Source organism: Nyctereutes procyonoides, unplaced genomic scaffold (genome assembly GCF_905146905.1).
Source record: "Nyctereutes procyonoides isolate TBG_1078 unplaced genomic scaffold, NYPRO_anot_genome, whole genome shotgun sequence".
Taxonomy (NCBI): Eukaryota; Metazoa; Chordata; class Mammalia; order Carnivora; family Canidae; genus Nyctereutes; species Nyctereutes procyonoides.
The window spans coordinates 9029892-9053501 of NW_026575139.1; the positions used below are offsets into that span (position 1 = coordinate 9029892).

At 48.2% G+C, this 23610-nt stretch overlaps 1 protein-coding gene across 7 annotated transcripts; it reads left to right on the forward strand.

Annotated features, from left to right (window-relative positions):
* The first annotated feature begins 6359 nt into the window (after positions 1-6359).
* On the forward strand, positions 6360-23602 carry SERPINA9 (serpin family A member 9). Of its 7 annotated transcripts, none has more exons than XM_055304045.1 (5): positions 6360-6383; positions 13110-13757; positions 19524-19797; positions 21720-21867; positions 23334-23602. In XM_055304045.1, exons 1-5 carry the CDS (start codon positions 6362-6364, stop codon positions 23535-23537), a joined length of 1296 nt encoding a protein of 431 aa, XP_055160020.1. In that variant the 5' UTR covers positions 6360-6361; the 3' UTR covers positions 23538-23602. The 7 variants fall into 7 exon arrangements, with proteins under 7 accessions (XP_055160020.1, XP_055160023.1, XP_055160025.1 ...); XM_055304048.1 differs by lacking the exon at positions 6360-6383 and adding an exon at positions 7011-7118; XM_055304050.1 differs by lacking the exon at positions 6360-6383 and adding an exon at positions 9407-9643.
* Positions 23603-23610: the final 8 nt, after the last annotated feature.

A 23610-nucleotide genomic window follows, 5' to 3' on the forward strand; every position in this document is an offset into this window, starting at 1 on the left:
GTGAGCTAAGGAGCCTTGGGTCTTTGATAAGTTAGGTCTCCCGCAGGATCTGCATGGGAGTTGTGGGCTCTCCAGGCATCCAGTGAGGTGGCAAAGCTGAGGTGGGGCTGGCCCGGCCTTAGAGGGATGGATCCTGGAGCAGCTGCAGCTAAGGATTCGCTTGCAAAAGAAGAGCCTGGGGTTTGAACGTGCTAGCAAGCTCAACTCAAGGGTGAATGGGGTGAATGGGGTGAATGGGGTCTGTGCATCTGCCCTAGAACCACCCGTGTCCCTGCAGGGTCTGCCCAGGGCCACTAGGGGGCACCTAGATTATGGCAAGGGGAGCCCTCGTTTCCAGCAGCTGCGGGGGGACTGCCGCTGCCCAACGTGTTTGAGAGGTGGGGATCCGGACTGGTGTGGCCCTGCTGAGCCTGAGCCAGCATCAGCTGTCACCCCCGGGTGTGCCTGGCAATTCACAGCATACCCTGCATTTTGCGTTCTGGTCACAGCTCCCCTGTGGCCGGCCAGGATGGACATCCACACGACCGGTCCGTATGCAGAGCAAATGAAGTGACTTTCCTATGGCCTCGTGGTTAGCCACAGGCCACAAACACTTGTCTTCTGGGTTAGGGGAGGGAGGGGCTCCACGTGGACTTGGAGGCCTGGCTAGTTGAGAGAGCTGCCCCCCACCCCCTTATTCAGTAAGTAAGTAAGAGTAACCCCTCTTCCATCCTGGGCACACACACCCCCCCAGGGACCTGGAGACCCTGTCCCCACACAGGCTGGCAGAGAAGGCTAGTTTACAGTGTGTAAGGGCTCGGATGGGGGAGCACCAGAGCAAGCACCCCTCTTTGAGAGGGCGGGACACAGAGAAGGTTGAGACCTTGCACCATCCTGAGGGGGGCGGGAAGACACCAGAACACACGGGAAGCCTCAGTGGTTGGCTCAGATGTGCAGCATTATCCACTGGGGACATGGGATGGCCAGGTAAGCCACTTAGTAGCTTGGTGGCTTGGACAAGTCACTGAACCTCATTTAGTAAAGGAGATAATGCTATCCACCTCACGGTGCCGAGCAGCTCTGCACGGTAGAGTGCAGAGCCGGGCACGCACGGAGCAGGCACTCAGCAGAGAGCTACTGTCTCCGTCTTCTTCTGCCCTCACTCAGGCCTCGGACATGACCGGGTCTTCTCTAACAAAATGATGCTCCAGGTGCTTGCCTGTGCTATCCCCTCTCCTGGGAATGCTCTCATCCTGCTAATGAGCCCCTGCTCATCCTTTAACAGCCAGTCCATTATGACATCTTCATGAGGTCTTCTCTACCTTTCTGGCATCTTCCAAGCAGCCCTCCAACAAAGCACTCACCTCCACGGCTCCTGGGTCTGAATTTCCCCTCGACCCCCACGTGGGCTGCAATCAATCCTGCATTAAACAATGACTTATGGGGCAGCAATCCGTGCACAGGCTGCTGGTCCAAACAGATCTGGCCCCTGCCTTCAGGACACCCACATCTAGTGGGAGATACAGCTGCGAGTCGCATAGACACGCCCATGCTTTTCTGATCATGAGCCCCAGTGAGCATGATGAGAGACAGCCATGGGGCAGCCCGTGTGGCTCAGAGGTTTAGCGCCGTCTTCAGCCCAGGGTGTGATCCTGGAGACCTAGGATCGAGCCCCACGTTGAGCTCCCTGCATGGAGCCTGCTTCTCCCTCTGCCTGTGTGTGTCTCTGCGCCCCCCCCTCTCTGTCTCTAATAAATAAATAAAATCTTTTCTTTAAAAAAAAAGAGAGAGACAGCCGTGGGGGCCTTCGAGGGTATGGAATGGGGGCTCCAACCAGGCTGAGAGAGCTCCGAATGCTGGGAGCTTGTCTGTTCTTGAACTATCACTATTAATTAAACCTGCACACAAGTATGTTTGTCCCAGTGTGGTCAGCAATCTAGAAAATGCTGATTGGTCTTTCACAAGCTCTAGTACTTTATTGATCTTCCCTTTAACCAACTTTATTCTAAAAATGACCAGTGTGCCTCTTGAATATTTCTTATATGATTTCCTACCTTCACAGCCATACATTCATTCTGCGCTACAGAAATAAAATTCTTCATGGGGGAAAAAAGAAGAGGGGAGAAGCTTGGAGTGGTAGCCAGGGAGACTACCCAGCAGGGGGGACAGCCTGTGCAAAGGCCCTGGGGTGGGAAGTTGGCAGGGACAAGAAGCTAAAATGATATTAATGCTGCCAGCACAACAAAATAAGTCAGGGGGAGGTGGGCGGTGAGGCTGGAGAGGTAGACTGGGGTATCAGGGGTCACAGGGAAAATGCTAGTCCTTAACCAAAGAACTATGGTGAGCTGTCACTGGTGTTACACTGGAGTGTAACATCCCATGTGATTCAGGCACACTCGTGTGTGGTAAGTGTCCCTCTGGCTGCAGACTGGGCATTCCGAACCCCAATCCCCAGGCCAGGCCACGGAGAACATGCTCAGCGTGTGTTTGCTGCAAAGAAAGATGACCACAGCAGTCACCTTTGCTCTAGACACACCAACCCCCTCCCGTGGTTCTTCCAAGTGCACCCTCTGCATTGCACTTGCTCACACCCTTCCACCCTGCCCTGCCCAGACGCTCTCCTCGTTCCCCATCCTCCAGCACTCCCATGAGCTCCTTTCAGAGTGTTACTCCTGCTTCCAGAAAAGATGGACTCCAACCTCTTCTAAGAAGCCTTCACAGGCCACGTGTTGTGGACTGACCTCATGAACAAATAAACAAGTAAATGGATTTTGCCTTTGAAGTAAGCAACACTTACTACCTGCCTCCCACGGAACTGGCACCACAGAGGCTCTGTCCCCTGCCTGCCGGCCCACAACCCTTCGAGTCGGTGAGATCATTCCACTCTACTGATGAGAAAACCGAGGCTTGGGTGGACCACAGAACTTGCCTGAGTTCCCATGGCTGGAAAGCCACAGATCTGGGACTAAATGCAAGTCCTCTGAGCATATCAGTTTTCATTTGTCCATCCACCCATCCAGTAAATATTTGCTGAGTGTCCACTCTGTGCCAGAGACTGTTCTAGGGGCTTGACACACATCAATGAACAAAACATACAGAGCTCCTGGCCCTTGCCAGAGGTTCCAAGCTAGTGGATGGAGGCATATAATATACCATAGGGTTAACAAATGAAAAAGGACGTTAGGTAAAGCAGGAAAGGGTGATTGGAGGTGCTGGTGACGCTGGAGGTGGTCAGGTAGGCCTCATTGAAAAGGTGACACTCAAGGCTGAGATAGTGGATGTTGGGATTCTGTTCTCCATGGCCTCTGTGGCACAACCAGCTTCTGGAGACTTCTGGGGCCCCAGAGATACCCACAGTGAGTGTACTTGATGGTAGGAGAAGGATTAGCCCCAGACAAGAAGGGAAATAGCCAACGTCAGGGTCCAGAGGCAGGACCCCTGTAATGTGATCCAACTTAACCTTTCATGTAATGCAGAAGCTTTCTGAGCAGGTGGCTTTCCAAATGCATGCTGGGTGCCAGGAGGCTGGCTTCCTGTATGCCCAGGCTGAGGTCATTCACGTGGGCACATACCAGAAGTGACAAGTTGGTGAGCTGACCAGGATAATGACAGGCAGGAAGCCCTGCTTTGCCCAAACACTGACTACAGGACTTGGACAAATACCTTCTCCCTCCAGGGGGACCGTTTCCCATCTGGGCAGCATGGGGTTGCCCTGGATGATCTCCAAAAGCCCCTCCATCTCAGACAGCACTTTGGCATTCGTCCTGTTAGTGATAGAAGCTGCTCCAAAGTTCATCCACCTATTCCTTTCTCCATGCTTTCATTTAGCTAACAAATACTTATTAAGCATCTCTTGTGTGCCAGGCAGGGTGCCAGACGTGGAGAAGCCAGGTGAGAGCTTAGAGACCCATGGCCGGCTCCCTGCCCCCCTCCCGTTCAGGCCCAGCTGGGTCAGGGTGTGACTAGGAGTGTGAGGCCAGAGGGGGGGTGCTTTCTCTTTGGGAAATATGCTCTCTATCTCCACTCAATTTCCCAAATTTCTTTCATTCTGGAATCTCTGTTGCTAGTGTGGCTGAACCCTTATCTCTTTTGTGCTCTTACACACTCAAGCTGGATCTTGAAGTCAATTTCTGTTTTTTAAAAAGAAAGATTTGCTCAAACAGAAAAATTAATATCGCCACCATATACAGAAGCCCAGAAAATGTGCCACAGGTAGAAAAGAACTAAAAACACACATAACCCAATCGGGTGATTCAACTTCACCAAGAACCTGACCCTGAAGCCTGTTCCGTTTGGTTAAAGAGGGAAGAAAAGAGGCGAGCAGTGGCCACAAAGACCTCTGTCTGTCCAAGGCTCCAACCCAGGACACTGTGCTGCCTGGGGTGGGGTCTCTCATGTCGGGGGCTTTGGCAGGGGCCTCCAGGCCCTGGAGTCCAGACAGGCTCTAGGTCAAGTTCCAGCTCTGCCAGTGTGTTCAGTTGGTGACAAGAGGCAAGACACTTAGTTGTGCCCAATCCTGAGTTTTTCCTCTCTGTTCATCTCAAAGGATACTTGGTGGTGGTGGTGGGGGGTGTGACATGATGTTATGTGTGTGCGTGAACCTACTTTGCACGTGGGTGGCACCAGCCGCGTCAGCGGTGCCTGATATGAAGGCATCCAGGGCCGGGAGGAAGGCCACTGAGGGGGCTTCTCTGAAGACTGCTTGTCCTTCCAGCACAGGTAACCTTTTGTCTATTGTTTCTCTTGGTGTGATGTGAACGAAGGCATCTGATTCCAAGACTCGGCTGGGAACGAGTCCCTCCTGGATGAAAACCCCCTCTGGAGCAGGAAGGCTGGGTGTTCTGCAATGTTGAAATAGTGACCTCTTTGCCAAAACCAACAGAAAACAAAGGAGCAATTAGACCGAGCTCCTCAGGGCCCCAGGGTCTGTCTGCATCAACCCCCTTCCCCATCTCCACCCTCAGCTTGGCCAGGATCCTAAAAGTCATGCGGCCCCTCCGGGCAGGCTAAGGAATGGGCAATGTTGCAGCGAAAGAGTGTGGGGAGCCCTGGGGAGCACTCTCCCATGAGACAGGTGCTCACGTCCACACTGGGTATTGTTAGGTCCCTCTTGGGGGGCTTCTGAACGATAGCTTCTGGTTAAGATGACATGGCAAGTCCAGCTGTGAGGCATCCAATCCACTTTACAGGTAGAGCAAGAATAGGTAAAATTAAAATATATATATATTAAAAGAAAAAAACAGGGGCACCTGGGTGGCTCAGTCGGTTAAGCGTCTGTCTTTGGTTAGCTCAGGTCATAATCCCAGAGTCCTGGGACTGAGCCCCACATCACGCTCTCTGCCTGGTGGGGAGCCCACTTCTCCCTCTCTTCCCTAGCTCACACTCTCTCTTGCTGTCTCTGTCTCTCTCTCTCTCTCTCTCAAATAAATAAAATCTTAAAAGAAAAATAAAAAGAGAAAAAACTATGAGGATGTCAATAGATTGAAAAAGTGATATGAACAAATCATAAGAGACTTTTAACTCTAGGGAACAGACTGAGAGTTGCTGGAGGGGAGGGGAGCAGGGGGATGGGGTAACTGGGTGACGGGCACGTGAGGGAATGAGCACGGGGTGTTCTGTGCAACTCCTGAATTGCTGACCTCTACCTCTGAAACTTAAAAACGAAAAATGTGGTGTGAAGTTCTGTTATAAATCAGAAATGAGGAAAAAAAAATCAGAAATGGAGCAGAAGCATAAAGATGTGTGGAGTAAGCAGGAGATCTCACAGCCAGGGACAGAAGAATCTAGAGCAGGTCAGGCATGGCCAGAGGGGCTCCGTGGAGGAGGATGAGCCTGGGATAAGGCTCTGTCTTGATGGGACCTTGGATGGACCCATGGGATCTGCTCCTGATCTGTCGCTGCTGCAGCAGCAGGCTTGGTCTTATAAATTGAGGAGAAACGGGCCTTTGCTTTACCTGGGACCTGAGTGGGGGTAGAGCCGGGTAATCTCAGACAGCTTCCCTCTGGGGCCTAAGCAGAAGTTGCACCAGGAGGAAGCACCCAGCTCCTCTTGCTCCTGTTGGCTCATCTTTCCCTGGAAAGTCTGACTCAGTGGCCCTAGGTGGGGCCTGGAAATGTGCATTTTAATGAGAGCACAGGCTCTCCTGACAATTAACCAAGCTTGGGAAACTCTGTGCTTCAAGACACCAACCTGTTTCACCAACTGGAGGCCTTTACACAAGTCCCCGGTTGTGGGCTGGTCAGCAGAGCCTGGCCCCTGGGGTTCCCTGCGTTCCTCCCACTGCCTTCCCACCCCCTCGTCCAGCCCAGCCTCGTATACCCTTTATTGTTCTCCCTCTGTCCCCATCCCTCCCGGATGGTAGTCCCTTCCCAGGTCCAGCCCATGCACTCGGGGAGACAGACAGGTGAGGAGGTAAATTGCTGTGGTTTGCTCCAGGTATTTGCGAAGGGAGGGCCCGGCTCTCTGTGGGATCTGCAAGACTGTGGAGTGGGAGGTCTGGAGCTGGAGCCTGCAGGACAGCAAGCAGCCTGTCGGGAGGGGAGAGCCGTCTAGGCAGGCCGAGAATCAAGGGCGACCCTACAGCTCAGGGGAAGAAATGCAGGGCTGCATTCCCTTTGCTGTATTGTAGTGTACATACAGCAAGTTGCACAAATATTTCTGGCTACTATTTCTTCCAGACTTTGTCTCTCCCACCCCTGTCATGCCTAGGGCCCCAGCTACCCATCTGTGAGACCACTTGCTTTTGTGTCGCAGATCACGGGGGCTCTGTTATTTTTCCCCTGTTCCCTCTCTTAAGTTTGGACAGTTCATATTGTTGCATTTTCAAGCTTCCTGATCTTTCCTTCTGCCACTTACATTTTCTCTTACAATTTTTCTGGTCTGGGTTTTATTGTGTTCTTGCAGTGCGGTGACGCTTGTTTTGAAAGCCGACTGAAGTACTTGCAGAAGTTTTTCTTTAATCCTGTCCAGGATTTTATCACCTTTTCATGATCCTATGTTCTGTTTCAGATACAGCGTTGTTAAGGTATCCAGGGCAGCTGCGAACTAGAGTTACCTGAGCCTTCATGTCAAGATGTGCCACTTCTAGGGTCTTTCCTGAACGCCTTGGGTATTCCTGGAGGTCCCCTAACGCTGCCTGGTCAGAACCTCCCTCCCTCCCCGTGCCATGTGAACTCTGGGAGTTGTTGTACTTACACCTTCATGGCACTTTGGGGGTTTCTCTTTTGCTCTGGGACTGTCCTCGTGGATTGTCACTTTATGCGTGCAGAGCTGAGCATGTAACTTTGCACCGAAGCTAACATGCACTTTCGCTACCTCAGCTGTCCCAAACTCAGATCTCCGTCCCCAGCGCTCGGCCAGCCTGCCAGGCTCTGCTTGGGCTTCCCTCTCTGGAGCCAGAAAGTGTCTTTGGACAGAAAAATGGGAAGGTCATAGGGCTCCCCGAATTTGTCTGCCTTCTCTGCCTGTTGTCCAGTGCCTAAATTATTTCACGTATCTTTTTCAGCATCTCAATTGTTTCATGTATTTTGTCCAGTTTTATTTTTTTAAGATTTTATTTTTCTATCTATCTATCTATCTATCTATCTATCTATCTATCTATCTGAGGGCTAGAGTGAGAGAAGAGAGCATGAGCAGGGAGGGGTAGAGGCAGAGGGAGAAACAAACTCCCCGCTGGAACCCGATGTGGGGCTTGATCCCAGAACCCCGAGATCATGACATGAGCCAAAGGCAGATGCTTAACCGACTGAGCCACCCAGATGCCCCAATTTTCCAACTGCTTATAATTGTTCATAAGTCCAATGTCAGGTGCTTTGTCTTGGCCAAAATTGTAAGTCAACTCAAGTGTTATGCATATATATATATATATATATATATATATATATATATACACACCTGTGTATCTAGCACCTTAAATAAGACCCTGCAAGAGTCTTTCTTGCTCATTTCCAGTCAGTATCACTCCTCAGAGGTAAATTGCCTGTTTACTTCAATTCGCTGGTTTATCAAACACTTAAGGGAGCCCTTTGTACCGGCCAGCCAGTGGTGTACAAGGAGAACAAGAGAGGCAAGTTCCCGGATTTGTTTTATTTTCCATCAGGCAAACAAATGTGAAATTATGACCATGATAAGTATTTCACTGAGAGGTTAATGGTACTATAAAAACATTTAAAGGGGGGAAATTTTCCTGACCCTGACCCGAGTGCTCCAAGAGAGCTTCCTTAAAGGTGTGACATGATATAGGACCTAAGCAGTAGAAAGGAATTAATTAGGGGGGGAAAGTCTCGTGAAGGCTGGAGAGTGAGTCAGAACAAAGATAGTAAGATGAGGATCATAAAAATGGGCCAAAAGCCTGGGCATAGCAGCCTGAGCAAGGGGCTTTGAGGTCTGTAATGAAGCTAGAGGGGCCAGTGGGGCCTGGGCAGTGCAGGTTGGATGGGAGACCCGTGCTCTCTCTGGGAAATGGGAGGCTACTCAAATAGCTGGAAATAGGTAAGAGATGTGTTGGTGTGGGGAATGAGGAAGAAGGAGACGCAGGGGTGAGTTCTGGGCTCAAATAACTAGGTGAGTACTGTCCACGGATGCAGATGTTGAAAGAAGGTCTCAGCTTTGACTTTTATGGGGAGATGGCGTTTGGGAAAGAGTCTGAGTTCTGTCTGGGTCTTACCGAGCTTCAGATTCATTTGCACAATCAGGAGGAAATATCAAGGCGGTGGTTAGAAATATGGAGTTCAGAGGAGGAAAGGTCTGGCCTGGGGATTAAAAATAATAAGGAATGGGCATCTCCAGTAAGGAAGCCCCAGGCGTGATGAGGTGGGCTGGAGGCAGAGGAGAGACCACGGATCAGGTGCTGAGGCTCAGGGGCACACCAGGACTGGGAGTAGGGGGTTGCACAGAGGTGAAAAGGGAGGAGGAAGAGAGGAAGAGGGGGGAGAGGAGGAAATCAGGAGCTCATGGGGTCACAGGTCCCTATGACTATAGGGAGGGGCTGGAGAAGCAGCCCAGTGTGGTCTCCAGGATCAGCTGCTACTGGGGACACAGCTAAGATGAACTTGGCCATGTTTGCAGGTAAGTCCTGTTCCTGTGGACCCAAAAGCCAAACTGGCTTGGGCCAAGGGTGAGCAGAGGTGAGACCATGAAGGTTGTGAATAAACAGCTTGTGAGAATTTGAGCCGAGATGGGGAAGACAGAGACAGGGAGCAAAGGGGAGGTTTGCATCATGTTGTTGGTAGTGGTTGGTTTCTCCTAGGGGCGAGACTTGACCATGTTTAAAAGCCAAAGGAAAGGATGTAGTTGAGGTAATACAGAAGAGAGGGGTGTGAGGGTCCTGCTATGGACATAAGGGATGCTCTCCGAAATTAAGGGAAGGGTGGAGGGGAGGGGTGGGAAAGGGGAGGAGTGCTGGGAGCATGGGATATGTTCCTTTTCCAAGGGTCGGTCTTTCATGGGACATGAGAGGCAAGGCGGTCTGATGCACACGTGCCAGGGTGAGGAGACCGTCTTCAGAAATAGAAGATTGAGATATTCCCTGTAGCCAATGGGAGAGCGAGGTGTTGGTGCTCTGTGGCCAGGCAGATAAGGATTGGGGACTGGGAAGTCACTTTGGTACACACTGTCTCGCTGAGCCACCTTCCCTCTGGCACTTGGCAAAGACGGGACAGACAGGTGGGTTATTTCAGGTTTGGGGCCTTGCCAGAAGTGTGTGTCACAGGGAGTGTAGGGTTTTGGAATGGAATGAAGCCCTTTGACACTCAAGCTAAATAAGGAGGCAAATGAAGACAGGGTAGCGTAGGTAGGCGGAGGGCCACGTAACCTTTCCAGGAACCTGGAACAGCTGTGTGCTTGAGGATGAAGCTAGAGAGGTAAGTCGGAGCCCAGCAGAGAAAGACCTTGAATGACAGGTGCTTGGCCATTCCTCCCAAGGTCGGTGGGGAACCATTGAGGAAGCTGAGGAGGTGAGTGCCACATGAGCTTTGCATCTAGAAAGCTCCCCCTGTCTTCAGTGTGGATGAGTGACCCCGCTGAGAGCCAAATGGGGGATTGAGCAGAGGAGAGAAGATAAAAGGTAGGATGAAGGCGGTGGCTCCTGGGGGAGAGGGACCCAGACGGGAGCAGGTGCAGGGGGCAGGTGAGAGAGTGTCCCTCTCATCGAGATGGACGGAGCCCAATGGCAGGACTCACATACACCCTGGCCACAGCTGTGTCACAGCAGGGAGAGAGTGGGGAGGGAGAAGGGGCAGCCATGGGATGAGTTGGGATGAGCCATGGGATGAGCCATGGGAGGAGTTGGGGTTGGGGAGAGGCCAGGTGTGGAAAGAAGTTGGACTTTAAGAGCTGAAAGAGTACGCTTTCATCAGAGCTTTTCCTCAAGAGCATAAGGATCTGCCCCTGGAGGCCCATGGCCATAGAGCCCTTTGGGATCACTTCCCTGAGGCCCAGAGAGAAGCAGCGGCTCCTCTAAGGTCACAAGAAGGCCAGGGCCATGAGGGGCCAGGACACTTACTAGCTGACTGCCTGAGGGGCCACTGGTGCAGGCCGGTCTCCCCTGCTCAGTCCAGGACTTGGGGCATGAAGTCAGACACCCTCGGTGTCTTGTCACGGCAAGGCCGTGTCTGCTGATGGGGATGTGGATCCTCTGGGAGGCAGAGCCAGTGTTGACAGGTGCCTAGAGAGGGATCGAGGCCCCTGCTGTGTGGAGGTCCCTCATCGCTGGGCCTGGCGGCGACTCCTTCCCCCTCACACATGGCTAGCTTCCTCTTCCCTCAAGCCCATCCCTTCCCACAGTCAAGAATAGCCGGGGACAAGCCTGCCCCTTCACCCTGCTTCCAAGAGAGGAATGCAAAATCACAACAGCCACAGGGGAGAAGCAGCTTTGACCTCATGCCATCTGCACGCCCGATACTGTGCTGAGTGTTACACAGACTGTCTCTCTGGGCCACCCTTTTCACAGACGGGGGTGGGGGGAATCAGACCATAGCTCACAGGTGGTTGTGCAAGGCTTGCATTCTTTACACAGAACATGGTTGTGTGGGAGACGGGTGGTCTTGCCCTAGGCTCTGGCCCCTGTCCGGCTGTTGGGATCAAGCGCTGGTACTGCTAACTAATGCCAATCCCACCGAGGAAATGTCAAAGACCTGATTGGCTTTATTAAGCAATGCACGACTCGGGGAGCAACCCATCCAGCTCCGACAAGGTGAACAACATGGCAAGTTTTCACAGAAGGAGGGTTTTTGGCAAGGAGGTTGTTGGCCAAAGAAAGAGGTTGTTCCAGACCAGGCATTTTGCCCCAGAGGGAAAGGCCAGGGGTCTTCCCACACAGATGACCTCTTCTCCCTGTGGGGGATGGAGAGCCCAAATGGCAGACTCAGTGAGCTGATGGAAAAAATTCCTGACAGTCTGGTTAAGACCACATCTCTGGGGGGAGGTGGAAACTGCAGTGGGGTTAGGTTTTCAGCCCAGTTGGGATGTCTGTGTAAGTGAGTGTGTGTTGGGACCATGGTTTCCTCTTTCACACAAACCATGCTGACGCAGCAGGTGCCTTGCCCATCAGAGCTGTCCTACAGACCCCACATTCTCACCCCCAGCCTGTCAGAGAGTTCATTGACTAGGAGAAACTAGGGTCTCCATCCCACGTGCCTCCTTTGTTCACTCCCTTCCACCCTGGTGTAAACCCCTTCCACTCAGGCCAGAACACCAAGCGTCTCCTGCCGCTCCTACCCAGCGCATGGTGCCCGGGCCAGGGAGAGCACTGAAGGACACACGTGGCTCCCAGAACGGTCCTTGGGAATTCTGTTCGGACAGAGGCCTCCTCTGCCTCCCCTATGTGGATCCCATGGACAGAATCAAGCCTGTACATCCCCCGCCCCCGTGTCCCCGTTTCTGCAGCCCGCCTCACACTCCCCTGCTACAACACAAAAATCGCCCAAATAGATAAAGGGAAATGGAGACAGATTTGCAGTTTCCCAAAAGAATTACCCATTGGGCAAAAAGATTCTTTGCATAGTTCCTTCTGATTTTAATCACATCTGGTATGATCCAATATTACTCAATTTGCATGAATTCAGTTTTGACCAAGAGGTTGTTGGGAGCATGGCTATGACCTTAGACTGTCCCGACATAGACAAGTGACCTCATCACACTTGATCTTCTGAATGACTAAATAAGGTTCAGGCCAGGCCATCATCCCAGAGCAGAAAAAGAAAACCATAATCCAGAGAAGCTAAAACTCGCCCACCGTGAGCATCAGAGTTGAAAGCAAGCCCAGCCCCGTTCTGTCCCAAAACGACTGGAGTTTCCAACTGCCACCAGGTCACCTGATCCAAAATGCTCCTGGTGCCTGGGTCTAGCTGGATGAGGCGGGTAGGGGGCAGGCAGTCGCTGCCCAAGGTAGACCCACTAGCAACTACCAGGACAGCCGTTGAGGGACACTCGACATGCCAGCCAATGCCCGTGGCTGGGGGTGAGCAGCGACAGCAAGGAAAGGGTTCAACACAAAAGGGACCAAGATTATCTGGAGGGATCTCTGAGGGGCAAGAGGACGCTTCTGGCTGCTAAGACTGGGACATTGCAGGCTGGTTTCACTGTCTTACTTTCCAAACAAGACACCTATGAAGCAGAAACAGCAAAGAGCGTGGGATCTGAGATTCCGGACTTAAGACCTGACTTTGATTCCCAGACGGAACCCACACCAGCTGTGTGGCGGGAGGTAAATTACATAACCTCTCTGAGGCCTGCTTCCTTGTTTATAAACTAAAGGCAGCAATAATACCTGCATCTCGTTTATGAGAGACAATGAGCTTATGTGAGGGTTAACTGCTCTGTTAACCATCCCACGTGTCCCCAATCTTTTTTTTTTTTTAAGATTTTATTTATTTATTCATGAGAGACACAGAGAGAAAAAGGCAGAGACACAGGCAGAGGGAGAAGCAGGCTCCCTGGGGGGAGCCCAATGTGGGACTTGATCCAGGTTCAGGCCCTGAGCTGAAGGCAGACGCTCAACCACTGAGCCACCCGGGTGTCCCTACACGTGTCCCCATTCTATTGAGAACAGGGTGGGGGCATTGCAAGGTGTCTGATTAGAGGGCCAGAGGCTCAGCTTACCTTCCCTCGGTGGTTCTCTCCTCTCTTACAGACTTACTTCATTCCAAGATGGCATGTTCCTTTTATCGACTTTTCCTCATTGTCAGCATCTCCGCTCCAATCTACTGTGTACTCCCTCCCCGGGCCCCCAGCCAAGGCTCCCCCTGCCCGTCCTCCACTAGGAGCACCGCCGCCTCCCAGCTGTCTTCCAGCAACACCAACTTCGCCTTCCGCCTGTACCAGAGGCTGATCTTGAAGACTCCAGACCAGAACGTCTTCTTCTCCCCGTTGAGTGTCTCTGCTTGCCTGGCCATGCTCTCCCTAGGGGCCCGCTCAGCCACCAAGACCCAGATCCTCCAGAGCCTGGGATTCAACCTCACACACCTGCCGGAGTCCTCCATCCACCAGGCCTTCCAGCACCTGCTCCACTCACTTCGAGTCCCCGGCAAAGACCTGGACTTGAGGATGGGGAGTGTCCTCTTTATCAAAAAGGAGCTGTGGCTGCAGACAAATTTCTTGGATGACGTCAAGAGGCTCTATGAGTCAAAAGTCTTTTCTACAGATTTCTCTAGCTCCTCTACTGCCCGGGAGAAGATAAACAGCTATGTGGAGAAGGAGACCAAAGGGAAGGTGGTAAACTTAATCCAAAGCCTTGAACCTCTGACGGTCATGGTCCTAGTGAATCATATTTTCTTTAAAGGTAAGACGCTGAGAAGTTGATTTTGTTTTTTGTTTTTTTAAAAGATTTTATTTATTTATTCATGAGAGACAGAGAGAGAGAGAGAGGCAGAGACACAGGCAGAGGGAGAAGCATGCTCCATGCAGGGAGCCTAATGCAGGACTCGATCCCGGGACCCCAGGATCACGTCCCGGGCCAAAGGCAGGTGCTAAACCGCTGAGCCACTCGGGGATCCCAAGAGGTTGATTTTTATGTTAATGCTGTTTGTTTTTTTTTTACCCTGGTTTAATAAGCAAGCTAAACAAACCCCAGATGGCATAGTAAGGTAATGGGAAGTCTGAACTTGGACTTCCCAGTGGAACGAGCTGGCTGCATGACCGTGAATACCTCCTGCTTCCTCCCTTAGCTTCAGTTCATCGATTACGTTGGGGGTTCATTCAGCTGTCTTTGGTTAGCCTGAGTATGTGTCCATTGGGGTCACTGGGCAGCCCATGGGGAAAATCTTCTGGAAATTAGCATGGGAGTAAGACCTCATCTCTTGCTACTAGCAGCAGCCCTAGTGGCCCCTGAAGGTTTCGAGGAGGGACACAGAGTTCTCTGAAAACCCAGCTCAAGAGGTAAATCCAAAAGCCAGAGCACTTTCATAGGTGTGGAAGTGCAGACATGCCAGTGTAACTGCCATTCACATCCCCTGGACATCTGTCTAGAGCTTTACAGTTTACAGAGACACCGTGCTACTACAGCATGGACATGGGCGTTGAAGTCAGACAGCCCTGGGTCTGAATTCTACTTTGCCCCTTACTTGCTCATGATCCTGGGCAGGTGCTTTACAAGATCTATCATGTATTGAGTGCCTGATGTGTGCGAGTCTCTCTGCTTACTGGACGGATGATGACAGAGCCAACTTCAGCAGAGCCGTCACCAACACCACTGTATCATCCCTTCCCCTTCCCCTCTCTCGCCTTCCCTTCTTTTCTCCCTCCTGCCATTCCTCCTTCCCCCATTTCTCTTTCCCTCTATCCACCTGTTCACCTTCCACCCATTTATCCATTCATTCTGTAAGAAGGGCGGGAAAGGAAAAAGAAGTAATACGCTCTGAGCCTCCTTTAAGTCTCCTGTTCTTTATATAAGTTATTCCATTTTATTTCATCTTATTTTTTAATTGAATTATAATTCACATACCACAAAATCCACCAAGTTAAATTGCACAATTCAGTGGGGTTTGGGTTTTAGTATATCTACAAGGTTGTGCCAATACGGCCACTATGTAACTCCAGGACATATCAGCACCTCAAAAAGAGACCCCTATCTGTGAGCACTCACTCCATTTCTGCGCTTCCCCTAGAAACAAGTAATGGACTTTCCACCTCTATAGATTTGCCTATTCTGGAAATTTTATATAAATAGAATCATATGTGCAGGGTTTTACTTGGGCATAGTTTTTAATTCCTTATACCAAGGAGCATGTTTGCAGGATTGTATGGCAAGAGTATGTTTGGTTTGGGAAGAAACCACTAAACTGTCCTCCGAAGTGGCTCTACTATTTGTGTTCCCACTAGCAGCGTGTGAGTCCTTGTTGCTCCACATCCTCACCAGTATTTGGTGGTGTCATTGTTCCAGATTTGGGCCATTTGAATGGGTGTCTTGTGGTATCTCATTGCTGTTTTAATTTGCATTTCCCTGATGACATGTGATACAGAGCAGCTTTTCATCTTTATCTGTCATCTGCATATCATCTTTGGTGAAATATCTGTCATGGTTTTTGGCCCACTCTTTTAATCCAGTTGTTTGTTTTCTTATTTATGTTTCAAGAGTTCTTTGCATATTTTGGATCACAGTCTTTTATCAGGTGCATCTTTTCAAATATTTTCTCCTAGTCTGCTGTATGGCTTTTCATTCTTGGTCTTTTATGGAGCTGAAGTTTACATTTTAATGAAGTTTGGCTTATCAATGATTTCTTTCAGGCATCATGCCTTTGGTGTTATATCTAAAAATTATTGCCATACCCAAGCTCATCTAGTTTTTCTCTATATTATCTTCTAGGTGTTTTATAGATTTGTGTTTTATATTTAGTCTGTGATCTATTCTGAGTTAATTTTTGTGAAAGATATAAAGTATGTATCTAGATTCTTTTTTTTCTTTTCATATGAATGCCAGTTGTCCCAATACGATTTGTTAAAAGGACTATTTTTCCTCCATCGTGTTGCCTGTACTCCTTTGTCAAAGATCAGTTGACTACATTTATGTGGGTCTATTCATAAGCTCTCTCTTTGTTCCATTGATCTGTCTATTCTTCACCAATACCACACTGGCTTGAGTACCATAGCTTTATAGTAAATCTTGAAGTTGGTTATTGTCATCCCTCCAACTTTGTTCTCCTCCATCAATAATGTGTTGCCTATTCTAGGTCTTTTGCTTTTTGGTATAAACTGTAGTGTTAGTCTGTTAATATCTATAATATAATTTGCTGGGATTTTGATTGGGATTGCATTGAATCTATAGATCAAGTTGGGTAGAACTTACATCTTAACAATATTGAGTCTTTCTATTCCATGAAAATGGAGTATCTTTCCATTCATTTAGTTCTTTGATTTCATTCATCAGAGTTTTATAATTTTCTTCATATAGATCTTATACATATTTTGTTAGGTTTATACCTAGGTATTTTGTTGGATGCAAGTGTAAATGGTATTGTGTTTTTAGCTTCAAATTCTACTTGTTCACTGATGGCATATGGAAAAGTAATCGACTTTTGCATATTAACCTTGCTATAATCATTTATTAGTTCAAGGAGTTCTTTTGTTGATTCTTGGATTTTCTACAAGGACAATCATGTCATCCATGAACAAAAACAGTTTTATTTCTTCCTACAATGTATATTTTTTATTCTTTTTCTTGTCTTATTACATTAGCTATAGCTTCCCGTAAAATACTGAAATGAAGTGGTGAAAGGGGACATCCTTTTATTATAGATGATCTTAGTGGGAAAGCTTTGAGTTTCTCGTCATTAAGTATGATATTAGCTATTGGCTTTTTGCAGCTATTTTTAATCAAACTGAGGAAGTTCCCCTTTATTCCTAGTTTGCTGAGAACTTTTATTATGAAAGGGTGTTGGATTTTGTCAAATGCTTTATTTATTTTTTTTGTCAAATGCTTTAGCTTCATCTATTGATATGATTAATTTCTCTTCCTTAGCTTCTTGATGATGAGTTACATTAATTTATTTTCAAATGTTGAACCAACCTTAAGAACCTGGGATAAACCCCATTTGGTTGTGGTGCATACTTATTTTTATACATTATCAAATTTGATTGCTAATATTTCATGGAGCATTTTGCATCTATGTTCATGACACATATTGATCTATAGTTTTCCTTTATTGCAATGTCTTTGTCTGATTTTGGTATTAAAGTAACACTGGCGGGACGTCTCCGTGGCTCAGCAGTTTAGCGCCTGCCTTCGGCCCAGGGCGTAATCCTGGAGTCCGGGGATCAAGTCCCGCATCAGGCTCCCTGCATGGAGCCTGCTTCTCCCTCAGCCTGTGTCTCTGCCTCTCTCTCTCTCTCTCTCTCTCTCTCTCTCTCTGTGTGTGTGTGTCTTGTGAATAAATAAATAAAATCTTTTTTTAAAAAAAGGTAATGCTGGCTTTATAGAACAAGTTAGAAGTATTTTCTCTACTTCTATCCTCTGAAAGACATGGTAAAGAATTGGCATAATTTCTTTCTTAAATGTTTGGTACAATTCACTAGTGAATCTATCTGGACCTGGTGTTTTGGAAGGTTATTAGTGATTGTCAATTTCTTTCATAGATATAGGCATATTCATAATGTTTATTTCTTCCTTTGTAAGCATTGGAAAATTGGAATATTTCATCTAGGTTATCAAATTTGTGGGCATAGAGTTGTTTATAGTACTCCTTTATTTTCCTTTTCATGTCCATAAGATCTATGGCACTGTTCCTCCTTTTTTTTTAAGATTTTATCTATTTATTCAGGAGAGACACGGAGAGAGAGGGAGACAGAGAAACAGGTAGAGGGAGGAGAAGCAGGCTTCCTGCAGGGAACCCAACTCAGGACTCAATCTCAGGACCCTGGGATCACACCCTGAGCAGAAGACAGATGCTCAACCACTGAGCCACCCAGGCATCCCTGTTCCTTCTTTTATTTTTGATATTAGTAGATTGTTTTTTTTTTCTTGGGTATGGTCCATACTTTCTATGTCTCATATTTTTTTGTAAAAGCTGGATTTTTAAAATTATGTAGTGTGACAACTCTGAAAATCAGATTCTTCTCTTCCAAAGATTTTTTGTTTTCACTTGTTACAATAGTTGTTGTTTGTTTAGTGATTTTTCTGAATTATTATTATTTTTTAAAGTCTAGAGTTCGTCATGTGTGGTCACCGAAGTGTCTTCTTGTTTAGTTAAATGGTTAGCTATGATTGGGCAAACATTTCTTAAGTGCCTAGAACAAATAAATCTAGTCTTTGCTGAAGACTTTTGTGTGCACAGTACAGTATGCCATCAACACTCAGCCAGGAAGTTTATAACTCCAACTCAGTCTTCACTTTCTGTTTATGCAGACCCTCAAGGTCAGCCGTAAGTATGCACTTAAAGCCTTCTCATTTTTTTTAAATATACATTCAGCTTTATACATGCATGTAGCTTCTAAATGCCCAGGATATATTGAAACTTTCCAAATATGTCTCCTATGAACATCTTATTCCTTAGCTTTACCTTTCAGAATTTTTGATCACTTTATTGTTTGTCTCATCTATTATCCTCATTCAGACAATCATGATACTAAAACATTTGCCTGTACTTCTTTCTTTCTTTGCCTTTTTTTTTTTTTTTGGCCTATACTTCTTTCTAACAAAAAGTTCCAACTCCCTGGGAAGAAGGCCTCAGGCACTGAGTGAGCACCAATCAACCTTGTAAGTGGGGTCTTCCAGGTAACTACCAGATAGGTCAAGTAATAATAATTGTTTGAAAATGAGTCTTCGAAAGACTTCTAGATCAGTTCTTCCAGTGGTATTGGGAATACAGGCTGGTGTTTTTCAGGGCTACTGCAGAGCTAGAGAGCAGGGGATGGGACTGCCACAAATTAAAATGACCATAAAATTGACTGTTCTTATTGAGGTTTGGCCATTTTTCTTGAATTTACTCTCCCCAGGTTGCTGGAAGCCTTTAGTTAATTTCACTTTGTGATTAGTCTGTTGTTTGCCCTGTTACCTCCTGCCTCCAGCAGCTGCAAAATTTATCACAGTTTGTGACTGCTTTTGACTAATTTCCTCTGAGAAATAGCCTTTTTTACTGGTTGAGCTCCAAATCAGATCAAATACAGACAGTTTAGCAAGTGATGCCTTCCAGGGAAGCACAAGACAGGTCAAATAACAGTTTTTTGGGAATGAGTCTTTGAAAGGGTTCCAGCCCTATTTTTCCCCCCTCAGTGGCTGTTAGCCTGCTGGATTTCACTGCAAACACAGGCTATTATTTTTCCAGGCTATTATTGAAGAGTTGGGACAAGAGGAATGCAAGTAGGGCAAGTTAAAATACCACAAAGCTCACTTTCTTACCAAGATTTAGCTGCTTCACTTTAATGAACTGTTCCCTAATTGGCTGAAAGAGTTTGGTTAATTTCTAGAGTTCTAAGAAAGTTAATTCTGACCACTGTGGGCAGTTTTCTCATTGCTTTCATGGAGGAGCGAGTTTTCAGAGATCCCTCATTCTTCATGTTTGCTGTCTTCACCTCACTAAGTTAGACATAAAGACCTCTCTTCTCTCTCTGTTAGGCAAGTGGGAGAAGCCCTTTAACCCTGGATATACGAGTAAGAGCTCCCCATTCCTGGTGGGTAGGAGGACCACAGTGAAGGTCCCAATGATGCACCAGGTGGAAGAGTTTGCTTTTGGAGTGGATGCAGAGCTGAAATGCTCTGTGCTACGGATGGACTATGACGAAGACACTGCAGCCTTCTTTGTCCTCCCTGGCCAGGGCAAGATGAGGCAACTGGAGCAGGCCTTGTCATCTAGGACGCTGAGGAAATGGAATCACTTACTCCAGAAGAGGTGGGAAGCCGTGTCAGTCTCCTGAGACCTGAGGCGGGTGGTGGTGTACCTCTAAGGACAGGGGAAAGACCATGATAGCAGCTGTTGAATGCCAACTGGGTGCCAGCTACTTGCTGGATAATGAACTTGGGGCTGTGTTCTCACTTGAACTTCATGACCACCTGACAGATGAAGAGCACTATCACCCCCCATCCACAGATCAGGAAGTAGAGGCTCTAGTAAGGGAGGCAAATTGCCCAAGGGCGTGTAGCTAATATGTCCCCTCAACACTTTTATGTCATCGCAGCAATTCCACGCTAACAGCACTCACTCTGTCAGTCAGTCTAATGTTAAATTCCATGGAATGATTCTATAAAAATAAACAGGCAAGAGAAGCATTGACAATGAGGATAATAATATCACTCAACCCATAAGTTGTTGCAAAGATAAAAACAAGTTACTCTTTATAAAGTGCTTAGAACAGTGCCAGGAAGATTGTGCATATTTGATAATGTTACCTAATAGTAAGATCACTATTAGTTCCGTGACTATCAAAAGGTTGTTAACCATAATATAAAAAGGGATGTCAAAATCTTAGGTACAATCTCTTAGGAATATTTTCTTGGCATTTTCAGCCATTGTCAGCCACCATTCCCAGGTGCCCACAGCCCAGGAGGAGACAAAGACAGGATCAGGGATAACTGTAATTCAAGAAGAATTACAGTTTCCCAGGGCGGCGGGCGGGGGGGGGGCAGGGAGTGCACTGAGGAGCTTCTGAGCAAAGAGAACTGGGACCCACTGAAGGCTTCAAGGAGGTGGTGCATCTGAGTCAGGAGCATAGATAGGATGTGGAGGTCTGAGTAAGGGCATAGAGGGCTCGGGAAGGGCACTTTTGGTAAAGGAGTCAACACCGGCAAAGAAGCACAGTTGGGAATCAAGGAACACTTGTAGGATTCCTTGATCTTACAGAAGTTTCTTCTCTGATAGCAGCCACGGCTGGACAGAGGAGTCAGCACCGAGGCTGGGGTAAGGGGCAGTCTGTGAAGATTGGCAGACAGAGCAGGGAGGGGTTGGCAGGCCAGCTCAGGGAGCAGTTGCAGGGAAGAGAGAGCTGTCCATTGTGCTAGATGCCCCTCGATGAGAACGCAAGTGTCCACCCAGCACTTCTGTGCTTTCCTTTCTGTGACTTACCAGGTACATGACCTCGGTCTAAGCACTAAAACTATATCTTAACATCTTTAGAATGGAAATGAAGCTCATGAATGTGCCTGGGATGATACCTGGGGCATACTAAATGCTCAATAAATGTGGGCTGTTCACTCTTGGTTCAGGGAAACCATTGCAAAGGAAGGAAAATTTTTGCCGAACGCCATGGCTGTGCTGATTAATTTCTAGCCTCATGTAGTTATTTAAATTTACATTAATTAAAATTGGATAAAACTATGATTATTTTTCCTCATGTAAAGCCACATGTACAACTAGAGGCTAATCTACTGGACAGCACGAGAATATTTTCAGCCTTGCAGAAAGTTCTATTGGACTCTGCTGCTCTCAGGGCTCAGCAAGGTTTGTCTCAGGAAGGGCTGGCAGGGGTTGGGGGCATCCCAGGCCAGGGATGGCAGACAGGCTTCCATCATCACTGCCTGGTGTTCCCCACGGGTTGCTGCCACAGGCTCCCTTGCTGGCCCCTCATCTGTGCTCTATTACCTTATTAGGGGGTCCCCTTCCTTCTCATTCATCTACAGTGCCAGACTTGCTCATCCAGGGGGCTTACCTCCAGAGCAACCTGGGTTGGTTGTTGGGGATGTGTGGACTACTTTAGCAGCAACCAGAATTAGCTAGAGGAAGAAGAAAGCCTCCTGAAATGCCACCTAGAAGCAGAGATAGAGACCAAGGGGCCTCTGACATCACCTTTTCCTTTTCCTTTTTCCCCATCCCCATAGGTGGATAGAGGTGTTCATTCCAAAATTTTCCCTTTCTGCCTCCTATGACCTGGAAACCATCCTCCCGAAGATGGGCATCCGGGATGCCTTTGATAAAAATGCTGATTTTTCTGGAATCACAAAGAGAGACTTCCTGCAGCTTTCCAAAGTGAGTTGGTCTATGAGAACATTTGCCAGAGCTGGAAGGGCCTCCAGTGACTGGCTAATCAAACCCTTGCCTCTCATTGATAAGGAAACACAGACCCCAAGAGGAAAAGTGACTTCTCTGTGGCAAACGTAGGGCTGAATTTCATGGCTGCCAGGCCTGTGGCTTTATGGCCACCATTCCCCTGATACACAGGCAACTTTTACCCCATTTTTATCCCTCAAACACATATTCCTAAGATCCAACTATGGCCTCCCAGGCCTCTCCTGGGAAGGTAGCACTTCTACTTCAACAACTGTTACAGACAAGCAGAAACACACCTGGCATTTGACCTCACCTCCCTGAAGCCTAGGTCCTCACACTGAAGTCAAACTGGCTGCCCATGGGCCATTTGTACCCTATAGATGTGCTGTGCTTGGCCTGCGGTGCTAAAAAGAAAAAGAGCCAATTCCTAACATGTAGGACATTGCACTTTAAAGTATAGATTTCTGATTGTCTTGAAAGAAATCCAGAGTCCAATTCCCACATGGCAACAGTGAGCCCAAACCCTACGTAACATCCATTAGCCAGAGCTGAGCCATGAGTCCCCATTAGTGAGAGTGGGCCCTCCAGGTGTCCTGTGTGCCCCCAGCTCTTACAAGCGGTCTGGTCCTTGTCTACCTATGGGTTTCTGATCCCTGACTGAAAAATGTGTTTTTTAAAGATTTAATTTATTTATTTGACAGAGAGAGAGAGCACAAGCAGGGGGAACAGGAGAGGGAGAGGGAGAAACAGACTCCCCACTGGGCAGGGAGCCTGACATGGGGCTCCATCCCAAGACCCCGGGATCATGACCTGAGCAGAAGGCAGACACTTAACCGACTGAGCCACCCAGGCGCTCCTAAAAATATATTTTGATAATAGATTAGGATGGTCAGAAGTGATCCTGGGTCCCTGAAGGGACTTTTGTTATTGGTGTCTGGGGAAAGAATACAGAGGTCCCAATGGAGTCTGCTGAGTGTAATGGTCCATTTCCGGTTACGTGCTTATGTGTACATGTGAACAATAACTATTGGGAGTTCTCAGGCCCCCTGGTTAAGTCTCTTCCCTAGAAGACCAGAAGGGATCCAGTATTTCATAACACCGCACTTTGTGTGATCTCGTTTAATTCACCCAATGACCTGCGGGCTATACCCCGTTACCATGGCCCTTTCAGAGATTTGGAGTGCAGCCAGCAGCACCCAGAATTTCTGCCACAGTAAAGGGCCAGGACCAGGACTCAACAACCCCAGGCTTTCCGATGTGCATTTATAACCACTCAGCCCCACACTTAGGGGCCCAGTTGACCTGTGCACCTAATGCCCGGCATCTGGTGCAGTGAGCTTGAGGCCCCCAGAGGGGGGCATCTCTGTTCCTAGGCAGAACCTCAAAGCTCAGTGAAGCAGAGGCACCTCCACGGGGACCGCTGACATCTGTTGTTCCCTCGGCAGGCCACCCACAAGGCTGTGCTGGATGTCAGCGAGGAGGGCACTGAAGCCGCAGCGGCCACCGCCACCAAGCTCATCGTGCGGTCAAAGGATGGCCCCTCCCACACCGTCGTCCGCTTCAATAGGTCCTTCCTTCTGCTGCTGATCAACAGGGCCACAGACACCATTCTCTTCCTAGGGAAAGTGGAAAATCCCACCAAATTCTAGGTGGAAAGCTCCAGCTAACTCAGTACATGTTGTAAACCCCAAGGAAATAAATCACATTGTGACGATTCTGGTG